The 27,178-nt window shown below is 38.6% G+C and overlaps 2 protein-coding genes and 2 long non-coding RNA genes across 5 annotated transcripts; 3 read left to right on the forward strand and 1 right to left on the reverse strand.

Moving 5' to 3' along the window:
• Window positions 1–757: 757 nt before the first annotated feature.
• Window positions 758–1,787, reverse strand: LOC122662829. Its single transcript, XM_043858539.1, has 3 exons — window positions 1,766–1,787; window positions 1,566–1,680; window positions 758–1,424 (listed from the first exon to the last, which is right to left on the reverse strand). The coding sequence occupies exons 1-3, from the start codon at window positions 1,785–1,787 to the stop codon at window positions 758–760; spliced, it is 804 nt and encodes a 267-aa protein (XP_043714474.1).
• Window positions 1,788–2,342: 555 nt separating this feature from the next.
• On the forward strand, window positions 2,343–25,605 carry LOC122662139 (probable 26S proteasome non-ATPase regulatory subunit 3). 2 transcript variants are annotated; one of them, XM_043857705.1, is made up of 9 exons: window positions 2,343–2,462; window positions 2,565–2,644; window positions 2,764–2,954; window positions 15,626–15,763; window positions 15,863–15,999; window positions 21,035–21,089; window positions 21,445–21,555; window positions 24,173–24,412; window positions 24,942–25,605. In XM_043857705.1, exons 2-9 carry the CDS (start codon window positions 2,566–2,568, stop codon window positions 25,455–25,457), a joined length of 1,467 nt encoding a protein of 488 aa, XP_043713640.1. In that variant the 5' UTR covers window positions 2,343–2,462; window position 2,565; the 3' UTR covers window positions 25,458–25,605. The 2 variants fall into 2 exon arrangements, with proteins under 2 accessions (XP_043713640.1, XP_043713641.1); XM_043857706.1 differs by lacking the exon at window positions 2,343–2,462 and having other exon boundaries at window positions 2,546–2,644.
• LOC122662140 lies at window positions 5,518–13,614 on the forward strand. Its single transcript, XR_006332979.1, has 3 exons — window positions 5,518–5,669; window positions 9,426–9,437; window positions 13,602–13,614. It is a non-coding gene; the product is annotated as an uncharacterized LOC122662140 (long non-coding RNA).
• LOC122662142 lies at window positions 6,341–7,953 on the forward strand. Its single transcript, XR_006332981.1, has 2 exons — window positions 6,341–6,921; window positions 7,675–7,953. It is a non-coding gene; the product is annotated as an uncharacterized LOC122662142 (long non-coding RNA).
• Window positions 25,606–27,178: the final 1,573 nt, after the last annotated feature.

Raw genomic sequence — 27,178 nt, forward strand, 5'->3', positions numbered from 1 at the left:
GAAGTACAGATACATGTGCCCATCAATAGTCGACGCAATCATCAGAGTGTAGGAATACACGATCCTAGTCACAAACATCTCATCGAGGTAGGTGTTCGATAAAGGAGGATCCATTTCTAGCATTTGATGAGGAGGTAGACTATGATTCTAATGAGACTCAGACAGATCCTTCTTATTAGGATGGTGGAGACGTGGATGAGGATGTAGAGGAGGAGACAATTGTTAACACTATAGACACACCACTACTACCACAGGTAGGGGTGTTTGTGGTGGAGGTTTGGGTTTGCAAGTTGCGAGTGGGTGGTTTTGGGTGTGCAGGTCGCAAGGGAGGTGAGTATCAGGGGGGATGGGTTGCTGGGTTGGGCTGGTGGAGTAGAGATGAGGTGGGGGTAGTGGGGCAAGCATGGGTACAATGGATTTACTCGGGAAGATGGAGGGAAGAACTTGTAGAGTTGCAAAAGCACAAGGAAGGTTTGTTGCTTGGGGGGATTGGGAAGATTCTCAGGGGAGGCTGGGTCGTTGATTTGCAGGCTTGTTGCGAGTTGTAGCGGATACTGTGAGCCCTGGTGGCAAAGCTGGGATGGGTTGAAGATGCATGTCGTGGTTGGCAATAGCAGAGGTAAGGTTATCAATTTGGAACTGAAACCGAATACCAAAACCGACTATATAAAATCGTACCAAACCACATTCTACTGAAATTTTTTAACTTACATCTTTTTTTCTTTTTTTATTTTGTAACACGAAGCTTTACTAATAATCATGTGAGGGGCCTTGAACTCCAAACAAATCTTGGAGCCAAGAAATGGAAATGGGCCAATCTATCATATATATGATAGACAGAGCCCTCCTGAGTCCTGGCCAAGGTATCTGCAACAACATTCAGATTCCGTAGAATAAAAGAGGACAAAACAGAATTAAAAGAGTTACATAGACGTTTAGCATCATCCAAGACAACAACTTCTTCTAAAGGAGGCCGCCTGAGAATTCCTTCGAGGTAATGTACTGCCCCTTTACAATCATACTCCACGATAGGATTAAAGATTCCCAAGTTGATTGCTTTAGAGATAGCCATTTTAATAGCAAGAGCTTCACCCTGGAGGGTAGTAGTGAAGTGAAGAGGAGCAGATAACGCATGTAAGGTTGTTCCCACGTCTGTCGGGAACACCAAACCAATGCCTCCTTCTGAGCTACCCTGCTTCAAAGCTGCATCACAATATACCTTTACAAAACCCGTTGGAGGAGGAAACCAATGAGAATCAAGTGAAGACTGAGGTGGAATTGTAGTTGTTCCCACTGAGTGCTGCAACCCTTTCCCTGACGCTTTTTGAAATTCCTGAAATGCACTTTCTGCCACCAAAATGACTTCTTGAGGGCTCCAAACCTTTGTGCCGAAGACATGGTCATTACGCGCTCGCCAAATATACCTACAAACAAAGGCTGCTCTAGATAAAGATTCTCTTGCTAACTTCTTATCCCTTCGGAACAAATCCTCCTAGCTCTGTAGCTAATGTAAAATAGAAGGGTCTTGATCTATTGGCGAGACATAAGACATACAACTCCCAAACCCGATGGCCCTTGCAAAGTGGCAATTAAGCAGAATGTAATCTAACTTCTCCTTTATGTCACCACATCTTCGACAGCTTGGGTCAATTGGGATTCTTCTAGAGTGGAAACCTTCGCCTGTTGGGAGACCATCCACACAGACTCTCCACCAAAAAGACTTAATTTTAGGTAATGCATCAATTCTCCAAATGCGATTCCATACCTTGTCCAGAACCAAATCCCATTTATACGGGCACGAAAAGGAAGCCTAGTGTGCATCAGATGCTTGAGTCATATTAGACAACATACGATATGTTGATTTCACGCTAAACAAACCATTGTTTGCGGCACCCCAAACTAGTCTATCATCTCTTGGGAACTTATATCTTCGGTACATCACTCTTATTGAATATGAATTTAATCATTTTTAATCTTTGGGGAGATTTTCTACCCATATTTTTCATGATTTTTTGGTTTTGACAATGCTTGTATCTGTACCGAATAAAAAACTTTTTTGATACCAAATAAAAACCGACTTTAATATTGAATACAAACTGTATTGAATCGGTACGATATGGTTTTGGTATCTACTTTCTATCTTCTGTACCATACTGGATTCTCGATACCATACCGATTGACGCTCTGTGGTGGTGGTGTTTGAGCAGGTTGGGGGCAGGGGTTTTCTCCCTACATATCCAATTATTGGACCAGCGGTTCTTGATCGGGGTCTATGGGCTTATTTATAGACCTTGGGTCTATTCCACTACGATCCTTTTTACATTTTGGTACTCTACTTGCAGAGAAAGAAAAGTGAATACTGTAGTCTAAAGTCTTCAGTGGAAGGTTGGAACTTGGAACCCTAGTTTATCAACCGCTGATCGTGCAGATCCCTACGTCGAGTTATTCTCCAGATAATATAGGTGGATTCTTCGTGATTCTGTCTCTCTCTGTAGTTCCTAAACTCGTATATTTTCCCTCCTGACTCCTTTGTATATTTTGTTATTTTACTGTAGTTTCTACAGGATGACGAAAGATGTGGAGATGAAAGAGCTTCAGGCTCCTTCGAATTCTGCTTTATCTTCTGTTCCATCAGCTTTGCAGCGTAAGAAAAGATATAAAACCCTAGTTTCTCTATCAATTTTTGTTGGTGGGTGGGCAGGGATTATTCCAAATTTCCATTTCCGTGTCTGAGTCATTTTTTTTTTTTTTGAGGATTTTCAGATTTGAAGGAGATAGCGTCTCTAATCGAGACAGGCGCTTATGCCAGGGAAGTCCGCCGGGTCTTGCGGGCCGTTCGCCTCACAATCGCATTGAGACGGAAGCTTAAGGCGCCTGTGCTATCTGCATTCCTCAATTTTGCTCTTGTGCCAGGCTCAGATGCCCACGCCCGTTTACTCTCCTATCTTCCCAAGGTAACCCGTGAACCCCCTATTATGTTTGGTTCTGGTGAAATGGTTGTACTCGTTCTTTTACTTATTATCTGTCGGGACTACATCACTTGAACTCAAATGTGGTGAGAATGTTCCTTTCGAGGTCAAAAAGTGTGTCACTGATCTCTATTTATCTACAGTAATTGTGTGGTGCAATCCCTTTTGTATACGTTGGTACCGTAAGAAGTGCCAGTGCATGTAACTGACATCCTGGTCAACAATAAGGTTGTGGTCAGTTTCTCACTCCCATGTTTGCATTATTCAATTTAACCTTAGACTAGCAGACTGATGAGAACATTGTGTTAAGAACATAAGCACAAAAATGAAGGTACAAATAGGACTAGATTAATGCCTTCCATGATATGTTGGACCTCATCAGGAATTCTTTTGGTAATTGGAGAGATAATGACGAGCTAACTTCACAGTACACTATTGTTTAAAGTCACAGAATCTTGTTGTTAAATCTGTCATTTTTTACTTTATGGTTCAATGATGTTTTACTTGTTCTTAGCACAGAGGTGAACTATGCTAATTAAATCATAATCACTCTTTATAACTAGAGTATGATTGAAGGTTATGGATTAAAGAAAGATGTTTATTTGGAAGCTTGACACTATGGGTTTTGTCAAACTATCCATACTTTCTGCATGAGTAAATTCCCTATTTGTGTTGGGCTTATGATCAAATAAGTTTACTGAGGGAATTGAGGAACACACACAGGTTATGGCATTATCTTTGTGTATGTCTTCTCTTGATTTGTTCAAAGAATTAATAATGTATACAATATCCTATTTCCTGATTGTAGTAGCATTTATAGGCTCAGTCATTATTCGTATATAGTCTCAAGCCTCACTATGGTCTATGATTGCTTCTAAGCAGCTTGTGGTTTTGTTTGATGCATTCATATTTTCTGCTATGGTCCTTATAAATTAATCAGATTGTTTGATTCTGGTAGAAGCTGAGGTTGAGGGTATATCTTCTTTAATCCTGTAATATAATTAATCAGATGCTCTAAGCTAGTAAGCTTCTGGTCAGATGACCCAGTAGAAGTGAAGTGGGACCCATTGGGTCCAGTTTGTGTAAGTTGACAAGTTTTCACTTAGGGCGAGTGGAGATCAAAGCAGTTTAAACTTAGAAAACAAGACATTGTGAGCAGTCTCAGCTGGTACAGAGTACAGACGTTGTCCTAATAAAACCTTGAAAAGAATTGGTGATAGGATAATACTCATCAAACTTGTGTCAAGAAAAGAGGTAATCAATATAATTAGTGCTTACACACCCCAAATCAGATTAAATGAAAATACTAAAACAATTTTGGGAACTCATGGATAGATTAGTTCAAGGACTTAGTCAAGTAGAAAAGATTATTTGATGCTGTGGCTTTTGTGGACCGGCCAAATCCATTAGGAACTTGGAAGCCTGGACCAGGATGAACCGGATCCAAATTTTAATGTAATTCCAGATGGGTGTAAAACCAACTAGAACCAGAACCAGGATCTGCTAGGGTTAATGTAATCGGCTAGGGCAGAATGGGGTGAAATACTGAAATTAGGGTTACGGTTTAATGAAGTTTAGGTTTTGATGTTGGGTTTAGGGTAAGTTAATGTAGGGATGTCTTCCAGTGAAGGTCTTGATAAATTTTAATTTTAATGGAGTTAAGTGTGTAAACTAAGATGGTTAATGAATTAGGGTTTGGGTTTCTGGGTTTTGGGAAAATGAAAAGAGAAGAGATCTAGGGTTTAGAGTTAGGATTATGGGCAGGGGTTCAGGTCGAGTTCTCCTAGGTGGTAATGGTTGCTTGATCCAAGTTTGGTTGGATTCTGATGGCTAAATTGACCTAGGCAGGAATTAGGGTGTGGGGAATGTAGCTTGATTATCGGGAATGGTTAGGGTTAGGTTAGAGGATTAGGAGAAGAAGGGCTTGGGGTTTGGGGATGTTGACCTACTTACTGAATGAAGGATCCTGGAGCTTGTAACAACTTCTAGCAACTGTGCTTGAATGCTGCAATAATCGGCTGTAGCAGAATTTGAACAAACTTGAATGAAATCGACAAGAGAGAGACAGTGAAGGCTATCTCAGCCTTACCTTTACAACCTATCTCAGGACAGTGGATGCATAAAAGCAATTTTCTTATTCATCAATCGTGGGAGGCTCTCAAGAGCTCTTACAAATATATAGCCTTATGGCTGGACAGAACTCAAACTCTAACTATGACTTGAAACTTAATTAAGACTCATAACTGAAATAGGAATACTAACTAGGACTTCTAACTAGGATTCAAACTTGCACTAGGAATCCTAATTAGAATTACAATTCAAATAAAGACTGACTTTAAAAAATAACAAATTAAAAAATACTAATTCAGCCCACGATTTTGACTGCTGGTGTAGGGATTCCCCTACACCTACACGATGGCTACTCATGCTGGTGTAGGGAAGAATCCCTACACCTTCGGCTGGTTTTAGACAGCCTGTTTACATCAAATTTAGTTTTGGGTCCAGTAGGATATTCAGGGATTTATTTTCTTTTTTGAGAATATCTTGTTATCTTTATTTTATGGAAACTTGGAAAGTAGGATAACGTAGTAGATTGGTTTCTTGGTTTGAGGTAGTTACCTAGTTTACTACATTTTCTATTTTAGAATGTCTTTTTCTTTTCTTATTTATATGCATGTAATGGATAGAGATTATTAGAGAGTGAAATGAAATATTGAGTTTTGGTTTTGTGTGCCTGCGTGGCTTAGGCAGCATGTTGGCTGTGGGTTCCCTCCTGCCCTCCTGGTACAATCCTCTATTCTAACTTCAGTTCTTCTCTTCCTTCTATTTTCTTCTTCTTTCTTTTCCTCTTAGACCTGAGTTTCTTATCCTGTTGCATACCCTGTTCTAAGGATAGAGCAGTTCCCCTCTCATTGGTTTTTATCTCTCTCCTCCCTCTCCCTCTCACCCTAAGATTTGGGTCGAATGAAGCCTCCCTAAGGCGACCAAACCTAGAGTTTCACCTCATAAATCCATCCCTGCTTTTAGAATCGATGCCTGCAACTCAGATTGGCTTAAAGCTACCGCCAGATCTGATTTCAAAGGGTAAATGTCCTCTCTTCACTTACTGTTTTAGGTGCCCTTAGTTGCATTCAAGAGGGCTGGGGTTCATAGGAGAGGATTCTCTACAACCGAAGCAGTCCTATTCCACTTGTTTTTATTCTCCCATGTCGTGAGGTTGAAGAAGACCGATGGTGACACTGTTTTATGTCACCTTATCAGCCCCTTTCCATAATCGCCACTCCCATTATTAACTTAGAGATATTTACATAACTGTCACTATCTTTTGCTGTTGACCCTATGACAGAATTCATGGAGGATATGGATTTGGAGATAGGAATGAGGGGACTTTAGTTTTAGAATTTGTTGTGACTTATGATTTATCAATAATAAACATGTGGTTTGAAATGACAATATTTAATAATCTTCAAAAGTGGGCAAATAGTAGCCAAATAGACTTCTTTCTAACTAGAAAGGCTGATAGGTTATTATGGAAGGATTGTAAGGTTATACCAGGAGAGAGCTTAACCATGCAACATGGATTAATGGTCATAGATGTGTTTTAAAACGCTGAATTGTAGGAAATGTGAGATTATTTGTCCTAGGATTGGATGGTGGATCTTAAAAGTGGAAAACTTGAAGACATTTACTGAAATTAGTAACATAGGGAAGCTGGACTTCGATAAAGACACTAATATGATATGGAACGAGATGGCTATTTATCTTAAGAATGTAGTTAAGTTCTAGGCGAATCTAAAGCAAGGCAACATACATCTCGGGAAACTTGGTGGTGAGATTATGAAGCTCAAACAGCCATTAAGGCTAAAAAAATCTGGTTTAAAACTTGGCAAAGGAGCAAGGATGAGGAGGATTTAAAAAGATGTAATTTGCTAATAATGAAGTTAAGAAGATAGTTGATGCAGATAAGTTTACCTAAAGGGCTTATTTTATTGGAAATAAGCTTTGGGTTGGTTATGTACATGTTGGGCCTTTGATTTTATGTGTTTTCATTGTAATGGACCACTTTAGTTGGCCTAAAATGTGGGTTCAAGGTAGGCATACGGGATTGGGCTTAGTAGTATCTTATTAGCTTTACTTTCATTCCTAGTAGAAGTATGAGAAGTTATTTAATAGTTGTTTTTATTTTCAGCTAAGTTGTAAGCACTCCTATTCATAGTAGGAGTATATTTCAGTTTTCATAATTTGATTAGGAGTTTATTTTTCAGTCTATATAAACAATGTAAGGCTGCTCAGCCAGATATGATTTGATTAATTAAAGTTTTGAATGCTGTTTAACCTTGAGAATCTGTCAGAGTCAGATTGGGTGAGATACCCTGGCCTGCGATAGGGTTCTTTCCATATGAGATAGGTCTCTTCTTCTTCCTGTTTATACTCTGTTTTACTGCAACTGAATACTGTTTTAGGTTCTGTCGATTACCAAGGCTGCTGGATTGTATTTGGTCTCTGATTTCAAGAGGATATACTATTCTTCAATCTACGTCAGATTCCTAACATCAGGTAACTATTGTTTCCTAGAGTTTGGTGTTATTTTGAGAGGTTTGAGTTTTCAGAAACTTTTCGGGTTCTATATGAGTGGGGTTTTTGACTTAGGATCCTATCTGGGAGGGTGTTAGAGTTCTTCCTACCTACCTACCCCCACCAATAGTAGGGAAAGCAAAGACTATGAATTATGAGGATATCTATAACAATTTAGGCACAAATGAGGGAAAAAAGGTATCTTCAGGCTAGCTAAAATGAAGGTAAGCAAGACTAGAGATTTTAACCATATTAGATGCATTAAAAATGAAGATGAAATGTATTTTTAAGTGATGAGGAGGTTAAAGAGAGATGGAAAAATTATTTCTGTAACTAAATGAAAACAATACAAGTAATAGTGTTTTAGAAGGTTGTAATAATCATTAAGAAACCACAAATCGTAGATATACACAGAAAATTTGGATGTTCCTTGGCTGGATTCTCACAGTTAAGGATCCATATGAGAATCCACCCTTGCCGAAAGGCCCATTTTAACTTCAACAAGCCCCGGGCTTTGGCCCGTACTTCAGGGACTTCAAACTTCAAAGGGAGGGTGAGTACACTTAATATTTCGGGTTAAAAGCTTACCCTTGGGTGGTCTCATTTCTTATCAAGCGTGATTCCCTTCCTTTTGTTCAGACCTTCCTCTTAACGCCACGGCCCAAGGTCACAAGTGTCGACAGTTGGCAGCGTTGCAACACCTACCAATGAAATTTCAAAATAGCCCAGAAAATTAGGGTGTATTTTTTGGTGCGGGTATAACATTCCCCCAATCTTATAAGAAATTTTGTCCTCGAAATTTGGCGTGCCTGGGGATTCGAATAAGTGAGAATACATCGACCACCGTTCATCTTCTCATTTCCCAGTCACTTCTTTGGTTGGTGACACCCGAAGGAATACCGCAACGTTCACGGTGAACCCCGGGTTACCCGTCTCATAATAGCATAGCTTGATTTGTGTTGACTGAGCTGTCATGATTTGGTCCCTTAACAACATCCTCTTCCAAACAAGCGATCAAAACAATCTCGGGCTCAATTGGATTAAAGGTCAGAAGTGAAAGTCTTCAGTGTAGAAGCCTTGTAAAAATAGTAGTACAGACCTTTGCCATACAACCCAAAGCCATAGGAGTATAGATATTGGGCGAGATACAGAGGGTTAGTTGAACCTTTTGATTTCTTGGGGTTTATGTTCGAAGATCAATCCTCCCTAGGCTCTTATATACACTGCTGAAGCGAAGGAAGCTTTAAAGAAGATCAAACTAGGTAAAACTAGGTCCAGATGGTATTTCAGTTGAGGTGTGGAAGAGCTTAGATAGTATAATAACTTGGCTAACTAAGTTGTTTAATAAGATTATGAGCACAAGAAGAATGCTAGATGAGTGAGGGAGAAGCGTTGTAATTATAAAGGAATAAAACTTATGAGCCATACTATGAAATTATGGGATAAAGTAATTAAAACCTGCTTGAGACAAGAAATTAATATTTTGGATAACCAATTTGGTTTTATGCGAGGACAATCAACCACGTAAGCTATTTATTTGTTTAGGAGACTAATGTGAAGTATTGATATGTAAGAAGGATCTCCATATGGTCTTTACCGACTTAAAAAAGCTTATGATAGAGTCCCTAGAGAGTTAATTTGGCAAGTATTAGAGAAGAAAAGTGCTTTGAGTAAATATGTGGACATATTGATATTGTTAAAGATATGTATGATGGTGTAGTGATGACTGTAAGAATATTTTTTTTTTTTGGGGGGGGGGGGATAGTGAATTCCCAATTACAATTGGATTACGTCAAAGATCAGCTCTCTGACTCAAGATCAGATGGCTTGGTGTATGCTTTTTGCTGATGATATTGTTTTGGTGGATGAAACAAAAACTAGAATAAATGTAAAGTTGGAATATGGACACAAAACTTTGAATCAAAAGGTTTTAACTATACCTAACAGGTTATATGGTGTGTAACTTAGTAACAGTAAGACTAAAAGTGGGGTGGTGAAAATTGATGATAGGGAAATACTGCAAAGTGAAAATTTTAGGTATCTAGGTTCAATCATAATAAAGAAGGAGAAATAGAGGACAATGTTGCTCAAAGATTAGAATAGGGTGGATGAAGTGGAGAGGTGCATCTGGAGTATTGTGGATCAACATATTCCTTGAAAACTCTATTTTATAAGACAATTATATGACTAGCAATGATGTATGGAGCTGGAAGTTGGGTAGTGAAAAAAATAACATATAAGCAAACTTAGTGTAGCTGTAATGAGAATGTTGAGATGGAGGAGTGGTAAAACTAGAAAAGATAAAATAAGGAATGGACAAATTAGAGCTGATGATTTAGGAGTAGCTCTGATACATGATAATTGATAAGTTGCGAGAAAGTCGTTTGAGGTGGCATAGACATGTGCAACAAAGGTCTTTGAATGCTCTAGTGCATAGGGGTGAGTGATTCAGATTGAAGGAACTAAAAGTGCTGGGGGTAGGCCTAAAATGACTATAGAAAAAGTGGTGAGTTAAGATATGCATAGCTTAGGTAATGTAGATGGGGTTCAGCTAAGAACCACTCTACTGTAGGATCGATGATAGGTTGCAGCAGAACATCAAATTAGAAACAAAATCAGAATTAGTAACTTAGGAGGTAGAGATCAAACCAGCCAACAGATGGCTACCAAACTTAGGTTGAGTGGAGGTGATCTTGATCAGGTCCTTTGCTCCAAATTACAGCCAATTCTGATGGCTGAATGTTGAGTTATTATTATTATTTTTTGGTACGGAATGTTGAGTTATGAAGAAGACTTGAAATTAGAAACCAGCCTTCAAAATAGAAGGCTAATGGAGAAACCAATCTGGTCAGTAGTTGGGGAAACCAAACAGAGTCGATTGGTGATCAGGTTGTACTCTCTAAGAACCACTCAGATTAGGATCGAGTGGAGTTGTGGAGGATCTGTGCTCCAAATCTTAGCGTCTTCTGACGGCTAACAACTGAGATATGAGATAGAGTCAAATTTTGAAGGTTGTAGCAGATCTTGCAAACCAGTGGAAACTGGGTCTTCAAACAAAGGATCGAGTGGAGGCCTTGTTGAGGGGAAACTCTGCAGCAAGTTTGATGTAATCCCGATGGACAGGTGGAGTTATAAAGGGGGAATGAAAATAGAAGGTTAAGGCTGCAGGACAATCCAGTCAGTCACAGGGGCTCAAACTGGGGTTGAGTGGGCTTCTTGTTGGTCTGGTTCAATCCTCAAAAGCCCTGCCGAAACAAACTCCAGGCTTCAAAGAAAAGGTGGCTCGATGTTGCAGGAGGAACATGACAGAAAACTGATCTGCAGGGGTGCACCTCAATCCTTCTCTGGTGATGATCAGCAACAATCAGTCAAGAGCTTGATTGGGAATCACTTCTGGTCTTCAGCAGCAGTTGATTGCATGCAGTTGCAGTCACAAAACACGGCAGGAATATGGTTCGTTTGGGTGTAGAAGACAGTGAGAAGAAGAGGATAGGAAAATAGAAGGTAAGGGATAAGGAGATTTGACTCTCACCAGCCAGGCTCTCAGCAGTCCTAAGGTTTCGGCTCTCTCAGCCAGGCCCTCTGCCCTTCATCCTCACGATGGGATAACCAAAACTTGCACAAAGCAATCTAGGCAACTTCATTAATTCGTGGGGGTGCTTCTATGGGCAGATTACAATATATAAATAGATTCAAGGGGATGAGTCAAAAATAGAAAGAAATAAAATAGCAGTCTCTTGTATGGCTGAGACTTGCTTTACAAGTAATGGGACCAAAATCGAAAGTAATTAGAATAGAAACTCCCACTCAGCTAAGCAACTAAATAGAAACTCTAATTTAGAAACAAATAACTAACAAAATAGAAACTAGATCTATGCTAAAATAGAAATTAAACTACTCCTAAATCCCCACGCATAAAGCACCATGCAATCTGATTTTGGGCCCCACAGAATCTTCTAATAATATTCCACCAAGGCAAAATAAGGGGCTGTTCACTGTTCACTTGAACAGTGTTTTGGCCTCTTTTTCTTCATGTTTTGTACTACATTATTAGGATATGGCTTTGAATAGAGCTGATTGTAGAAAAAGGATCCATGTAGGTGACCCCATTTAGTTGGGATAAGGCTGAGTTGAGTATTGATGGTCAAATAGAAGCTACTTGTTAAGTAAAATAATATCAGTTATATTGAAGTTCTGGACCCTTAAGGATAAGCTAAAACGGAAACCTGGGGTGACCATAATTTTATTTTGAGAGAGGGACCTTTCTGTAATTATAACTCAGAACAGTACTAAAGAAAGAAATCTAAACAACAGGGATCTTTTAATAAATATAGATTCTGTCCTTAAGTGCAATTTCACAAAGTCTGAACTTTCTTCCACCTGTCAACTGCAACGGAACATACATAAGGTAGATTTCCTTTGCAATTGTTCCAGTCACTCACCCAGAACACCCAATCACTCGTGAATTTAGGGTCAAGCTCGCAATATTTAACCCTGTTGATTCCAGACCACAGTAACCCAAAACCCAAGAAATATTTTTATGATAAATTTCTGAAACCAAGCTGGGTGGTAGTCAAGGAACCAGGTTTGAAGTTTGATTTAGAACTCTCAGCTCAAACAATCTTTCAGCCTCAGATTCTGCATTCTGGATCGCCACAGAGTAGCAAACCTCTTCCCAAAATAGCAGACTGATCCGTGGAGGTTCAGCTGAGTTCTAAAAATTTTCTCCCAACCCTGATTTGAAACAGGGTAGAGTATGCTATTTATACCAAACTGGTACTGTATGGTACAGTATCAGTATGGGAAAATGGTACCGTACTCGGTATAGTACGGTATGGGATGTTTGGCTTTGGTTCCGTACCGAATTGACACCCTTACTTAAACTTGCCTTAAATCAAAATTACAAAGGGATACATTGAGGTTTAAGACACATATTAATGGATATAGTTTACCACCTACATTCCTAATCAGTTCATGACTCAAAACTCCCTATTAGAGACTAAATCTAAACACTTGCTTGCAAAACACTAGAATTAAAACTAATACAAACATTGCTCTAAAACTTAAACTGGATCCTTATCCCGCGCTTGACACATTACCCTCGTTTTTGGGCTTATATTGCCCCATTTTACAAAATAAATACCCATAGATAAACCCCATTGTAATCATATAACTATGGATGGGCTCTATTCTAACCACAACCAAGCCCAAACCTCTTAAATCGAAGTCCAATCAGGCAGTCTTGACAGTCTCTCAAAACTTTAAGAATAAGCCTATCAAGAGAGGTTTTGAACCTTATGTTCCACTTTACAAGCTTGTATAAGGATTAGTCCAATCCTTGGATTCTATCTGGTGGTGGAGATCGAGGTGTTTAGCTGTCTTAAGTAATTTAGTAAATTTAATGGGAATAATTAACTGGTCCATTTTTTTTTGTATTCTAACTCGAAAAAGTCTAGTAGTTGTATTTAACAATCTGGCCAACTTTTTAGCCTTCTTTATTCATTCTTTCCTTTATTAGAACTAGGAATAGGTAAAAGTTTCACTTGGAATTTCATACACAAGAGAAGAGAAAAAGACCTTGTACATTTATGCATTAGGAAAATACTTCATTTTGGTTCCGAAGCAAATATCTCTTTTCATTGGAAGCCCACAGAGAGCAATGAGATGGCCAATGATTTGGCTAAACAGTGGGGTGTTCGTCCAATATTATGTTTTGGGGGTAGTATACCTTTATGAGGCTGTGTTTTAAATCTTTGTTCTTTCTCTGTATTTTTTATTCTGGTTTGTAGGCTTTGGCCTTGCTTCTGTTTGTTGTTCTACATTAGCAATTTTTCAATAAAAGTTTTTGTTACTTGCCACAAAAAAAGGGGTAAAGGTTACACTTGGAATTAGAAATATGAATCATAATGAAGAGATTTGTAATTTGAATAGAGAATTGAAGGGTTTAGCTTTGCAAAAGCCATGGTGAGGGTTCTGTATCTTTTTTTGTTTGTAGGGGTGCAACTTGGGCCTTATAACCCAATTTTTTTGTTCCTCGGGATTTAGCTGGGATTTTAGCCAGTGGGGTGTTCATCCAATATTATGTTTTGGGGGTAGTATACCTTTATGAGGCTGTGTTTTTATCTTTGTTCTTTCTCTGTATTTTTTATTCTGGTTTGTAGGCTTTGGCCTTGCTTCTTTGTGTTGTTCTACATTAGCAATTTTTCAATAAAAGTTTTTGTTATTTGCCACAAAAAAAGGGGTAAAGGTTACACTTGGAATTAGAAATATGAATCATAATGAAGAGATTTGTAATTTGAATAGAGAATTGAAGGGTTTAACTTTGCAAAAGCCATGGTGAGGGTTCTGTATCTTTTTTTGTTTGTAGGGGTGCAACTTGGGCCTTATAACCCAATTTTTTTTGTTCCTCGGGATTTAGCTGGGATTTTACCCTGTGGGTTGCTAGGGATGAGTCCGGCCTGACCTGAGCTCTAGTTACACAAGTGTACTATAATAATATGCTTTTATGGTTATATTTGTGCACAAGGCTGTAAACACACGTAAGATGTTGCATGTGTTCCGATGGTTCCAATGGATTTGAGTTTGAACCACCTTCTTACACCTCCCTAAAGCTGTCTCCATCACCATTTGGATTGGGCCCGGCCCAAAGTTGGGGGCCATTCAAGCCAGGCCTAGGCTGGGTTATCCTGGACATGCTGTGCTAGGTCGATATTTTCCAGCCCGACCTTGGGCTGGGCCCGGCTAGTGCCGGGGATGAGGAACCTTGGGCTGAGCCTGGGTTTTCAAAAGCCTGACGCAGTCCACCTGACTTGCACCACTAGTTCTTTGCTGCTTTGATGGGTTTCCAGAAGCCTAAAGGGTTAGGTTTTAGAAACTCAAATAACCAGGATCACAGTGATGTGACAAATAGCCAGAATTCAAGGACACTTAATAGCAATAGATCAGTAACTCAGATGATTGTGGAATTTTGATATGAAGTTAATAAAATAACAAGGAACAACTCTTCAAAAGATGGGCTCGATCCAATCAAGAACCAGCACAGTTGCAGAATTAGTAACTTAAGATCCTAAAAACTAGGAACTCAGATGTCTCAGCAAATAATGAACTGATAGAGGTAAGATTCTGGTCAACAACAGTTCTTAGGCTATCAAACTCGTATCAAAATATCAAGTTAAGTCCGATCATTAGATTAGGAGTTGTGAATTTATCTTACTTGAGTATTGATGGAGAAGGAAGAATGAAGAAGAAGAAGCTATGACTAAGCATCCCACCTAGCCTCAACTGGAATCCCACCAGCATAACACTGCATCTTACAGCAAATCTGAATCTCACAAGAATAAAGAAAAGGCTCAAGCCAAAATCTCATGATCAGATTCGTTTACAAAGCTGGACCTCCTTACAAACTTATATAAAAGACTCTAAAAACAGACTCGGACACTGAAAAGAAAAGGGCTAACAAATCCTTCACTAATAAGGTAAAATAAACTGACTCAAAGCAGGACTGGACTTATAGAATCCTAATCCAGTAACTAAAACACTTAATAACAATTAAAATTAGGAAATAAAGCCACTTAACTGCTTTTGTAGATCTGGCATCTGCCCTTATTATAGGCAATTAAAGTAGCCCATTAGAATGAAAACACATTGGATCAAAGACACAACATATACATAACCGAACCCAAAGCTTATTTCCATTAAAATAAGCAATTGTGTTTTATCTGCATTATGCTTCTTCCAATTGCTCTAAAGCTTTTTGTTTTTTGGATAAGCAGTTGGTGTGAAGCTTTCCCATAGGTCTGTATTTTCATCTACAATTGTTTTTTTTTTTTAAAAAAAATTGATCCGAGTTGAGTTTTTTCTGTTATTATACCTATCTCCGGGTATTGGATTTTTTGAAACTATATTTGTTAATCATTGAGCTGTGGTTATAGGTCCTTGTGATTTCTTGATCAATTTCATTTTTTCCTTATTGTTTAAGTTAAATCTAATAATCCTACTGCTGCTTCGGACCATGGTAAGCATATATTCTATTAAGTCTTGACCAATTTTGTGTTTTTATATGACTTCTTATTTGGCTATAGGAGGATGAGCTTGATATGGAAGTTGATACTGCAACATCTGCGGTTCAAACTCCTGCGAAACACTCACTGCCTGAGCTTGAAATTTTTTGTTATTTGCTTGTGCTGATATTTCTGATTGATCAGAAAAGATATGACGAGGTGAGATGAACTTTACATCAATGACTTCTATCTCTGTCATTTTAATTTGAAATTGTTCTGTCATCTTATGTTCTACTGTGGCATTGACTCGTCTTTCAGGCCAAAGCTTGTGCCTCTGCAAGCATTGCCCGTGTAAAGAACCTGAATAGGAGAACTGTTGATGTTCTTGCATCCCGGCTGTACTTCTATTACTCATACAGCTATGAACTTACTGGTGATCTTGCTGAAATTCGGGGGTGAGTAAAAAATAGATCAGTGCTCTACTCTTGAGATGCCTATTGCTACCTGATGCAGATAAATCATTTAAATGAGCGTATTTTATTAGAAATAAGTTTGGGTTGGGTTATATATGTGTTGGGCCATTGGTCCAAATTGTTATAGGCCACTTTAATGGGTCTAAATTATGGGTAGGAGGTACGAATACAGGATTTATTTTATCAGGATAGTTTGTGTTGTTTTATTTCATTAGTAATTGTTATTTATTTGGTTGTTAAGGATGGGATAGAGTCTTGTAGGAATAGAACTCCTATTCCTACTTTTTTATTTGGTTGTCAAGGATAGGATAGAGTCCTGTAGGAATAGAACTCCTATTCCTACTTCGTATAGAGTTTTTATCATTTGGGTTACCTATTCTAACTAGTTAAGATAGAGTTTGTCCTAAGGACATCTATTCCTATCATAGATAGAGTTTCCTATTTTTTCCTTTCCTAATTTGAGTACACTTTTTAATGTAGGACTAGGACACTAGTAATCTAAACCCACAATAGGATCACAGGTACTATCAAAACAGTAGGTTATAACACTTAAATTCAGAAATAGCAAGTAAGATTCAGAAATAGTAGCTAGTACCTTAGGAAGATCCAACAATGGGATGATGAAGAAACTTTAACCAAAGATAGTCTATGGCTAAGGGAAGAACATACCCAAAACTTAACTCAATCTAATGGCTAGATTAGAAGAAAACCTCCGTGAAACTGGCTGTCCAGAAAACCAGGTTTGATGGTGTCGCAGGAAATTGATTGATGCAATTAGATGTTGGATAAATTAGGAATTAGTTTTTTTATTATTATTTTATTTCCTTTATTTCAGCAGTAGATACAAGTAGAGTTTGAATCAAAGTTGTTTTAGTTTTACAGTCCAATTAGAGTTGAAATTTTGTTTTAGATTTAGATAGAGTCGATTCTAATTTTGATTTCAACAAGGATTAGGATTTTAATTTCTCTTTAAATATTTCTTGTAACCAGCGTCATATTCAGTTTGGATAATGAAATTTTATTTGGTTTAGTTTAATGGCTGCAGTGAGCTGTGTGTGCATCTCCTCCCACTTCTGAATTCTTCTTCTTCTCTTAATTTTTCTGCTTCTTCTCTGTTTCCTCTTTTCATACTCTGTTCTGGACGGTAGTAGTAACCCAGATATTCTGGTTCGATCTCCTCCCTCACCAATCTTTGTTCCTCACGATTTAGGGTTAAGATTCCCCACCTTAGGGTGACTCAAACCCCAAGTGCTTGTTCTGTAAGTCTTCCTCTGCTATGAGACTCGACCCCTTGAAGAACCCTGTAACTGTGATATCGCTAGATGTGATTTCAGAGCTTCAAATCTCACTAGGGTATTGATGCTTGGTACCGTTAGGTTTGTAATCAGCAGAGGATCGAATCTCTTCCCTTCGCCTAAAGTCTCAGATCCAGCCGACAGAGATTGAAGGAGTTCTCTTCTTTGGAAGCAATTCTGGTTTCTCCGTCACTTCTTGGCTTGAGGTAGAAGACAACCCCCTTTCACGATTCCTTGTGTTTTTATTTTATTTACCCACTTTCCCTAAACACCCCTTCCTTCCATTCTTATTTCTGTTTGTACCTATTTTCTTTTAGTTCCAAGTCTGCCCCTCCCCATATTGTACGTTACCTTTCCCTTTTGTTCTTTTCTCTCTTATGTTTAAACTTCCATCTAATTACAGAACTGCCACCCTCCTTTTGGAAACATTGATTTAATTACTGTTTTGCCATTTTCTCTTGGATTGAGTGCTCCTTTGTTTGAGTGGGCCTACAAGCATAGTTCTGAAACTCGTCTCGACTCGGCGAGTTTCTCGGTTCTCGAAAATCTAGAGACGCGATGCCATACGCATTATAAAACTACACTTTCTCGGCGAGATCTCGGTACAGCCAAATGATTCACTTTTTGAATTTATTTTCCAATTTTTTTTAGTGTTAAAAATTCAATATCTCAGTGAGATCTCGGTATCGGGTTAGAACCCACTTTTTTTACCCATTTTAATGCCCATTTGACCCATGTGCCCCTTTTATTAAAGGAGGCTTAGAGACAGAACTCGGAAATCTTGCTAGTTCTGTCCAAAGCTCTCTAAACAAAGGGGAAAACAGCTCTCTCCCTCAATTTTCTTCCTCTTTCTTTCAAATCTTGGGTGGATTGCATTGTTTGAAGTGAGATTCAAGTGCTAATTTGCTATGTTTTATTAAATTATATGTAGAGTAGGTTGTTTTAGTACGACTCATCGCCTACCAACCTATGGTCCAAAGTAAAACTCATATTTGGACTTGTTTTTTGGCAAATCTGGGCATGCCATTGTGTTTAAATGGCCTGAAATAGGCTGAATACCAAGTTTCAGACCCAAAATATATGAAACCCACCGAGTTGGGGGTCCGAGTAAAAAATAAATAAATTGCACCAACTCGCCGAGAACTCACCGAGATCTCGATTCGACTCGGTTTCTGGCTTGGCCGAGATGCCACCGAGACCTGAGTCTTAGAACCTTGCCTACAAGCAGCCCAGTAAGGGGTTATTCCAACCCGGGTCTGCATTATTGATAAGCCTTCAGTCACAGTTAATGTCAATGGATCAAGGGAACAACCTTCTCATACATCAGCAGTAGCAATATGATAGAGTATGATACGCACGAAATCTCCAGTAATGGCTGGTTGCAGTTGAAATAAAATAGAAAGTAACAGTGAAAGGATAGAAGAGGAGAAAAGAAGCATAGGGAGGGGTGATATGACCATGACCTCTCACCTATGATCTTGGTCACTCTCTCACTAACCCTAAGGCATCTCACCTCTCACTACTAATAAAATTGGCCTACACATGTAGTAGTGCAGTAGTGGTGCCTTGTACATCGAGGAAAGTAAATTTAGAAACTAAAGATACTACTAAGTAACCAAAATTGAAACTAACTACTTAATTTTGTTTAAGACTTAAATCCCTATTATTTGGGCTTATAGAATTGGCCATTACAATAATAAACCCAAAAATAGAAAGCCCATGTAACCCATTGGGTCTTCAAAATTAAGGCTCACTTGACCCAAGAAAGTGAACCAAACCCAAAACACAGGCCCATCTTCTCTTTTTGCTGTAATTCTGCAATACTTTTCTTTCCTATTGTAAGTATACTTCCAGTTTCTATATAAGAGCCATAGGGCTCCATGTGATTTTGATGAATAAAGAGATGGCTTTTACTGTTCATGATCTGTGTGATTCAGATTCTGGTTGTGTGACTCAACTACCCTATTGGTGAGATTCCAATACTGCTGGTGGGATTCCAGCAAGGCCAGGTGGGAGATCCGTTCATATCTTCTCTTCCTAAACTTGTTTTTCCATTGATAACTCTGCAACTCAGGTCATTATTTAATTCACTGTTCTACAGTTTTCCAGCGTAACTTCCTAAACCTGAAATTGATATTTTCTGAAGTTATAGAACTGAGATCACAAGCCTGTCTTCAGATTTGGTAATTGCAGGTCAATCTGAAGAGTCTTGTGGTTTCAGAATTGGAATCTGATTTCAGATCATTAGAGTCTCAATTGGTTGGAACTCTTATGAGTTATGATCAATAGCTTATTCTTTTAACTACTGATTTATGCTGTGATTAAAGGTTAGTCTTAATGTAGTTCTAGATTGGCTAGGAGACCAACTAGAACCAAATACAGGATCTGCTAAGAGTTGGAGGAATCGGCTAGGTTAAAATAGATGAAATTCTGAAATTAGAGTTAGGGTTTGATGGGATCTAGGGTTAGATGTTAGGGTTAAGTTGCTGAAAGTTATAGTTAAGTCAAATGACTAAATCTGAAATTATTGAGGAATCCTAGTAGAAATAGGATTGAGGGGTAAAAGGGTAATTTCAGACAATCGGCTGGATGGATGGTAATGAAATTTGGATTGAGTCACTCTTAGGGTTTGAGGAAGATTTGATCAAAATTTCAGCAGGGTCACGGTTAGATTTGGCTGGGCAGAATTCTCACGAAAATCACCTTGCATGTGACCTTCTAGAAGGGAAGAAGAATGGTTGCAGAATTTCTATTTCAGACTTCTTGTTTGAAAATATCTTGGACCTTGCAGAGAAATTCCAGCAACTGAATATGTTTCTTCAAGAAATCGGCTATGGCAGAATTGAAACTTGAATGGAGCTTGATTGGAGATCGATGGAGGGGGTTGAGGAAGGGGATGGCTATCTCAGCTCACCCTGGGCAGCTCAGCCAACCTATCTCAGGATTTTTAACAAAGGCTAAAGCCAACATTTCATTAATCAAATTCGTTTTGAATGCTGGCCTCCCCTACAAACTTATATAGAAGACTCAATAATAGACTTGACACTAAAAAGGAAAGGCCTAACCCTATCCTTAATAAGGTAACCTAAATTGGCTAAGAAAGTGAAATAATAAAGAAAACAAATTCAAAATAGGACTCTAACTAAATTTTGGAAGTAAATCCCGTTTTCCTGTTTTCTACCCATATTTTAGGCCCATTAAATTGGCCAATTACAAAATACGCATGGGATCAAAAGCCCAACACATATATAACCCAACCCAAATCTTATTTCCACTAAAATAAGCCCTAAGTGACTTATTTACATCAAGTCTGCTGTGCATATTACTCAGATATGTTCATTAAACCATTGCTGTTATCATTCCTGTTTCTGATCAGTTTCTGCACTGTATCTTATGAGTTATTTGAGTTCCTAGTTTTTAGGATCTTGAGTTGCCAATTCTGTAACAATGCTGGTTCTTGAGATCAAACCATTGGATCAAGTCCATCTTTTGAAGAGTTGTTCCTTGCTATATTATCAACCTCATATCAGTATATTACATCCGTCTGAGTTCTTGATCTACTGTTATTAAATATTCTTGAATTCTGGTCATTATTTATTCACAGTGATTCTGGTTTAATCTGAGTTTCTAAAACCTAGTGAGCCTTCTAGAAACCCATCACTACCATTTTTTTGTTGAATATGCTTCCTTTTTCTCTGATTTGTATTTCCTCGCATGTCTAGGAACCTCCTTGCCTTGCACCGGATTGCCACATTACGCCATGATGAGCTTGGTCAGGTAAGTTTCCACCATGGCTTTAAATTATTTTATGCCAATTTATCAATTTTCATTGTCAGGTCCGTAATTCATAAATGTATGTCTACCTGGTATAACTCCAAAATTTACTTTGAATCAGCAAAAATATTGCTACATTTGGTAGAAATTAGTTTTAAGTATTTTTAATAGAGAACTACAAAATGATATACTTCTCTATATTTGTGTTTTACCAATGGATGTTTTATCGTTATTGTACCTTTTTGTCGCACCTGACAAATTGATACCTAAAAAAACCAACTTCCCAATTAAATAAACTTTCATTTTGTGTCGAGAGTAATATATGTCCGTACTTAATATTTTATTATGTACTTCACAGGAAACGCTACTCAACCTGCTGCTTCGCAACTACCTGCATTACAATTTGTATGATCAAGCTGAAAAACTGAGGTCCAAGGCACCCCGATTTGAAGCCCATTCTAACCAGCAGGTAAGCATATTCACTTGTTTTCCACACCCCTCTACTAAGAAAATCATGTCTGAAATTTTTTTGGGATACACATTTAGGGCGTTGTATATGTTGTAAATGAGGTAGATAATTAGAGATGTTTTTTTTTTAAGGGTAAATTTCATGGACACCCCCTCTAAGTATTCAATATGTCACGGACTTACCAAACATGGTCAAAATATCAACCTTCCCCCTAATGTTAAGCACAGTTAGTACCCAAAAGTGAAATATCCATTTTACCCCTTAGTTATTTAAATAAAAAAACTGTCATTTCATCTTCTTCCCTTGGTTTTCCCTTCAGTTATAAGATTAAACATTGCACCCCTTGGTTTTCCCTTCAGTTTGAGTGACTCGAGACGCTGAAACCTTCGTCTGAGACGCTCTGGACTTGCTGTGTAACAATGAGCAATAATAATATGCTTCCGTGTCAACGCATCGATCTCAAACCATTTATGGCAAACCAGAGACACAGCATCGCGATCACGAGGATCATTGATGTATTCCATAACCAGTTCTAAAGCCACATCTGATACTCCAAAACTCATCAATCTGTTGAGGTTTCGACCCGCCATGGCTTAAACCTTCCTCCAAAATGGGGTTCAGCCGTGCGGGAAAGATCTGAACTCTTTTTTGGGGGGGTTGGAACTGAAAAAGAAAATTGAAATCAAAGAAAGTGAAAGTCTTGTTTTATAAAAGGCGGAAAAAAAAACCTGTTACAATCTAGAACCGACTTTAAACTCATTAGGTACCCATGTGGTTTAAATAAAAAAACACTTTAATTCATCTGCTAGCCTGCCACAAAGAACAAATCCATCGGAAAAGCCAAGACCTGACCGACCATCGGTGCCAATTATTCCATTGAAGAACCTCAAATCTCCATCTGACGAAGTTTAAAATCTCCCAAAAATCCAAAACAACATCGAGTAGCAGAAGCTGATTAGCAACTGTGCCACCAGAATAGAATGATAGAGATAAAGTAAAAGCTTCTGTAATACCACAGCAATCCAACAGAGTTATGAGCCAATCTGCAACTTGTCTGCAACCAGAATAAATGCTTATTTTAACATGTAAACCAACCAATCAGCCATTAAATCAAGCTTAGTTTGATGTAAGCAACAAGCACCTCGACACAGCAGGTAACTAAAGGATAGTAAATCAATGGCAGTAGAAACTGTTCAGATCAATCGATACACCAATAAAGTAGCCGTAGGGCCATAATTTACCAGAAGCATAGAGGTTTTAAGGAACTGAAACTTTGCCACCAAATCAAATCTGCCATTAATGGACTTCCAAACATCATAACCAGATCTATCTTCTACTATAGCCAAGCCAAGCCAAGCCAGCCTCATTACCTTCGGTGATCCAACTCGATTTACCTTTGATTCATCAGTTCTTTTGGCTTCAAGTTTTAACAGATCGAAGATTCCGGTGGTTTTCGATTGGGCGATTGGGAATCAGACATGTGAAGAAGCACTTCATAGTACTAATACAAAATCTTATGCCTGTGGTCCAAATAGCTAATCTTGCTTCTTCCTCCTTCAGCCCAGCGAAAAATGGCATCGATTGCAGGTGGAGAAGTTCCCTGTTCTTGCTTCTTCTTCCTTCAGCCCAGCGAAAACGATGAAGAGAGAGAATGGTGTTTGTATTTGGGGTTTTACCCTTAAGGGTATTATGGGAAGTTCCCCCTGTGATAAGGGTAATTTCGCCATTAAAAAAGAATTAACAGTGACTTAACTGCCCAAACCTAACGGAGTGGACTAAGTTGAAATACAATCATAAAGTAAGGGTAGTCTCTGATATTTTTCCAAAGTTTGGTATGTCTGATATTTCACATACTTACAGGGGGTGTCCGTGAAATTTACCCTTTTTTTAATGATAAATTGGAGATGTTTTTTCTTTGGGTAATCTTTTCTGTAGACTCTACTTACAGTGGAAAGAATACCCATTTAAATAAGCCCCCTTTGCTGGTCTTCTATGTGTAAATCCTGTTGGACAATTGGAAATGTTGCACGTATTTGTGTTGTTTTCCGTTTACTGAGAAACTTCTATCCTGTACTAAAAGCGGAAAGAATGCCCATTTAAATAAGCCCTGTCTAGCTGGTCTTCTGTGTGTAAATACTATTGGACAATTGGAAATGTTGCACGTATTTGTGTTGTTTTCTGTTTACTGTGAAACTTATATCCCAGAAGCACGTCTGATAGATGATTGACATGGATTTAGGGATTGGGATCATATCAGGCGTATCAGCCATGAATAACTTGGGATTGGCTGGAATGGATCCTGCTGATACTGCATGAGACCACTAATCTCCCTGGTTCTCCCTCAAGGAGCAAATATCGGCCAATTGGCCGGGTTACTTCAGGACTGGTCAAGACTGATGCGATTCCTTAATCCTTGACGATAGTAATGAAATATGGCTACTTATGGCTTGAACCTTTTCCAGATGTAACTATATCAGTATTGCTGATGGCAACATTAAATTGATCCCTTCACCAATAGATTGTTTTTCTTTGTTGCCTCAAGTGGCAGTAGTTTTGCCCATTTACACAGAAATCTATGATTTCTTAATGTTACTAACATTTTGTTTTCTCAATGCAGTTCTGTCGGTATCTCTTCTATCTGGGAAAGATTAGGACTATCCAGTTGGAGTACACTGATGCAAAGGAGAGTCTCTTGCAAGCTGCTCGAAAAGCCCCAGTTGCAGCACGTGGCTTCCGAGTTCAATGCAACAAGTGGGCTATCATAGTTCGGTTGCTACTGGGGGAGATTCCTGAGAGGACTGTGTTTATGCAGAAAGGCATGAAGAAGGCTTTGAGGCCATACTTCGAGCTTACAAATGTAAGGCCTGTTCATTGAACTCAAAAATATTTTCCCTTGAATATTATAACAAACACATCCCTTAGTGCTTCCCTTTTTTTGGCAAGTGGACTTGGTAGAATATGATAGGTCTACTTGTCTATTCCATCATGCGCCTTTTAGCTCAGGGTTTCCTTGATGGGGCTAACAAGTATGACTTATTTGGTAAGATGAGTTATTAATTCTTCTTCAAATGCGTATGACAGTTAATATTCTCTTCTACCTGAAATTGCATTTATTAACCCAGATGATTAAGCAAGCCGTCAAACCAGCATGTGATGGCCCTAGAGGGTGCTGTATTTTTTTGGAGGCTGGGCTTCCTATTGTTATAGAGTTTGGTTATTCATTTAAGGGGGTTGGGGGGGGGGGGGGGAAGAAAATACTATTAGTAACTTTCAGTTGTCTTGTTGAGCTTGAAAACAGCTTAATGTGGTTAGTCTGTATTTGATGCACTAGTTTGCAACTGTGATTCTCCAGAGGTTGACAATGTGTGATGGGTTGGATTTATCAGGCTGTTCGGATTGGGGATTTGGAATTGTTTAGGACTGTTGCTGAGAAGTTTACAGGGACGTTCAGTTCAGACCGGACACACAATCTGATTGTGAGGCTGCGACACAATGTCATCAGGACTGGGCTGCGCAACATCAGCATCTCTTACTCTCGCATCTCACTGGCAGATGTGGCCAAAAAATTGAGGTTGGACTCGACGAACCCTATTGCTGATGCCGAGAGTATTGTAGCTAAGGCAATCCGAGATGGTGCAATTGATGCTACAGTGGATCATGCAAATGGGTGGATGGTCTCGAAGGAGACTGGGGATGTATACTCAACAAATGAACCTCAGTTTGCATTCAACTCAAGGATTGCATTCTGTCTCAATATGCACAATGAGGCAGTGCGGGCTTTGCGGTTCCCACCCAATTCCCACAAGAAGGAGAAGGAGAGTGCTGAGAAAAGGCGAGAAAGGCAACAACAGGAGCAAGAGCTTGCTAAGCATATTGCAGAGGAGGATGATGATGAGTTTTGATTATACTTTGGGTTCCCAATTGCTGGGTGGCATTTCCTGTATTTGTTTGACCCTGCCAAAAAGTCATGGTGAAGGAGGGAGTACCCATTTTCTTGGACTTATTTCCATATTCTTAGTCTCAGGTTTGGTATGGCTACTGTTATAACTTTCCGAGTTTTTCTGGGGTCAGTGGAATGATATATTATTTTCTCCGCCCATGTATCAGATTTTTTTTTTTTCTGTTTAAGGTTTAAAGTGTTTCTGCTTCTTACATTTGCAGGTACTACTATCTCCCTGTCTTTTTGACCTGATCTGTATACCCTTAAAATCCTTGAAAAATATTCTCTAGTTACTTGGGGTTCTTTTAACCTAAAAAAAGAAGGGACTGGCTTATTATGAATACAGAACTCATTTTCTAACACATGCATTTGCCAAAATTGTACAAAGAAACAGTGGTGGGAAAATTTGCAGCCCTGTTCTTATTGATCCGCTCTCTCTCAATGCATTCAAAATGAAACATGTCTCCTTAAATTACAATGGAACATGCTTTGGCAACTGAAAGGTTGTAAACATGGTACATTATATAGACCTTTTAAGGGATTGACAAATGTCTCTTTAGAGTACAATGTTCCTACTCAAAATCATAGAACAGGTTTAACAGGTTTAAGAGATACAAAACCAGAAATTGATTCAGATATCGAAACCTATGCCTATTCCTTTTCTTTTGGGAGTGTATAACCTATATTCATCCATATCTTTTCCATATGGAATTTTACCAATTTCAATTTCACTCTTTAGGGTAACAATGTACGACCATAACCTGCAAAGGCTTTTTATCGAGACTAAGGGGGGCAGCCACACAATGGCTATACAAAGCTTATCCAAGTCAACTAATTTTAAAATTAATTCTCCAGCTTATAGAGGCGGCGACAAGGAATAGTTCACAAGCCAATATTCAACTACAGGCCTGGTCAGATCATGATTGGTGTTGGAGCCCAAAAGTAGCTACCCTGCCAGGGGCATCTTATGACAAAATTGAAGATCTCAGGCCCAGTACTCTGCCAGGTAGGCGGCTAGGGTAAGAAAGATAACAACTTTCTTATTATACGTTATTCTGAACGACTATGTACACTACATTAATGAAAAGAAAAGAGACTAATGTGCTTCAAAGGCTAAAGAAAGCATTTAGAAAGAATGGCGGGTTTCTCTGGTCCTATGTCTTTAAACAGATTGTGTAACCTTAATCGTTATTCTTTCTTGTTAGATCATATTAGGGTACATATAGGTCTGAGATGTAAGGCATGTCCTAGCCATTATAATGGACCTTAATCTAATCTCCCCCACCTCCCCACCCCAAAATAAAGGGGACAAAAAATAAATAAAAAGAAAAGAAAAACTGACCTGAAACTTTTACTTGACTTGTTAAAGTTCTACCAATAGTTGCAAGATGCTTATTTTGAGAAAGAAAATTGCATAGGTATGAAATTATATATGAGTTATGAATTCTACATTATGACCCTTTCACGTTTATTCTTCAAATATGGTCTCAACCAATCATCAAAACCTACAAATTAAAAGATTCTCTCTTCATCGTGGGTGAAGGAAAGCTCGCAAAACTCCGTCCTAATGAGACCAACTTTAGATATTATTATTGCAACTTCTTTCACTTAGAAGACTTCACACTAAACAGTAGAAAAGGGTTGAGCACAAAACAAGGGAAGTATTCTAAACGCAAAGATTAA

Source organism: Telopea speciosissima, chromosome 5 (genome assembly GCF_018873765.1).
Source record: "Telopea speciosissima isolate NSW1024214 ecotype Mountain lineage chromosome 5, Tspe_v1, whole genome shotgun sequence".
NCBI lineage: Eukaryota > Viridiplantae > Streptophyta > Magnoliopsida > Proteales > Proteaceae > Telopea > Telopea speciosissima.

What these genes read in the sequence shown, in the direction of transcription:
- LOC122662829 (XM_043858539.1), bottom strand. Translation starts at nt 1,787, where the DNA reads ATGGGATTTGGTTCTGGACAAG. An exon ending in GGGATTTGGTTCTGGACAAG is followed by an intron (nt 1,681 to 1,765) that starts GTATGGAATCGC and finishes GTCTCCCAACAG; the next exon opens with GCGAAGGTTTCCACTCTAGA. An exon ending in CACTTTGCAAGGGCCATCGG is followed by an intron (nt 1,425 to 1,565) that starts GTTTGGGAGTTG and finishes CTTTGTTTGTAG; the next exon opens with GTATATTTGGCGAGCGCGTA.
- LOC122662139 (XM_043857705.1), top strand. Translation starts at nt 2,566, where the DNA reads ATGACGAAAGATGTGGAGATGAAAGAGCTTCAGGCTCCTTCGAATTCT. An exon ending in TACTCTCCTATCTTCCCAAG is followed by an intron (nt 2,955 to 15,625) that starts GTAACCCGTGAA and finishes ATTTGGCTATAG; the next exon opens with GAGGATGAGCTTGATATGGA. An exon ending in GCCATGATGAGCTTGGTCAG is followed by an intron (nt 21,090 to 21,444) that starts GTAAGTTTCCAC and finishes TGTACTTCACAG; the next exon opens with GAAACGCTACTCAACCTGCT.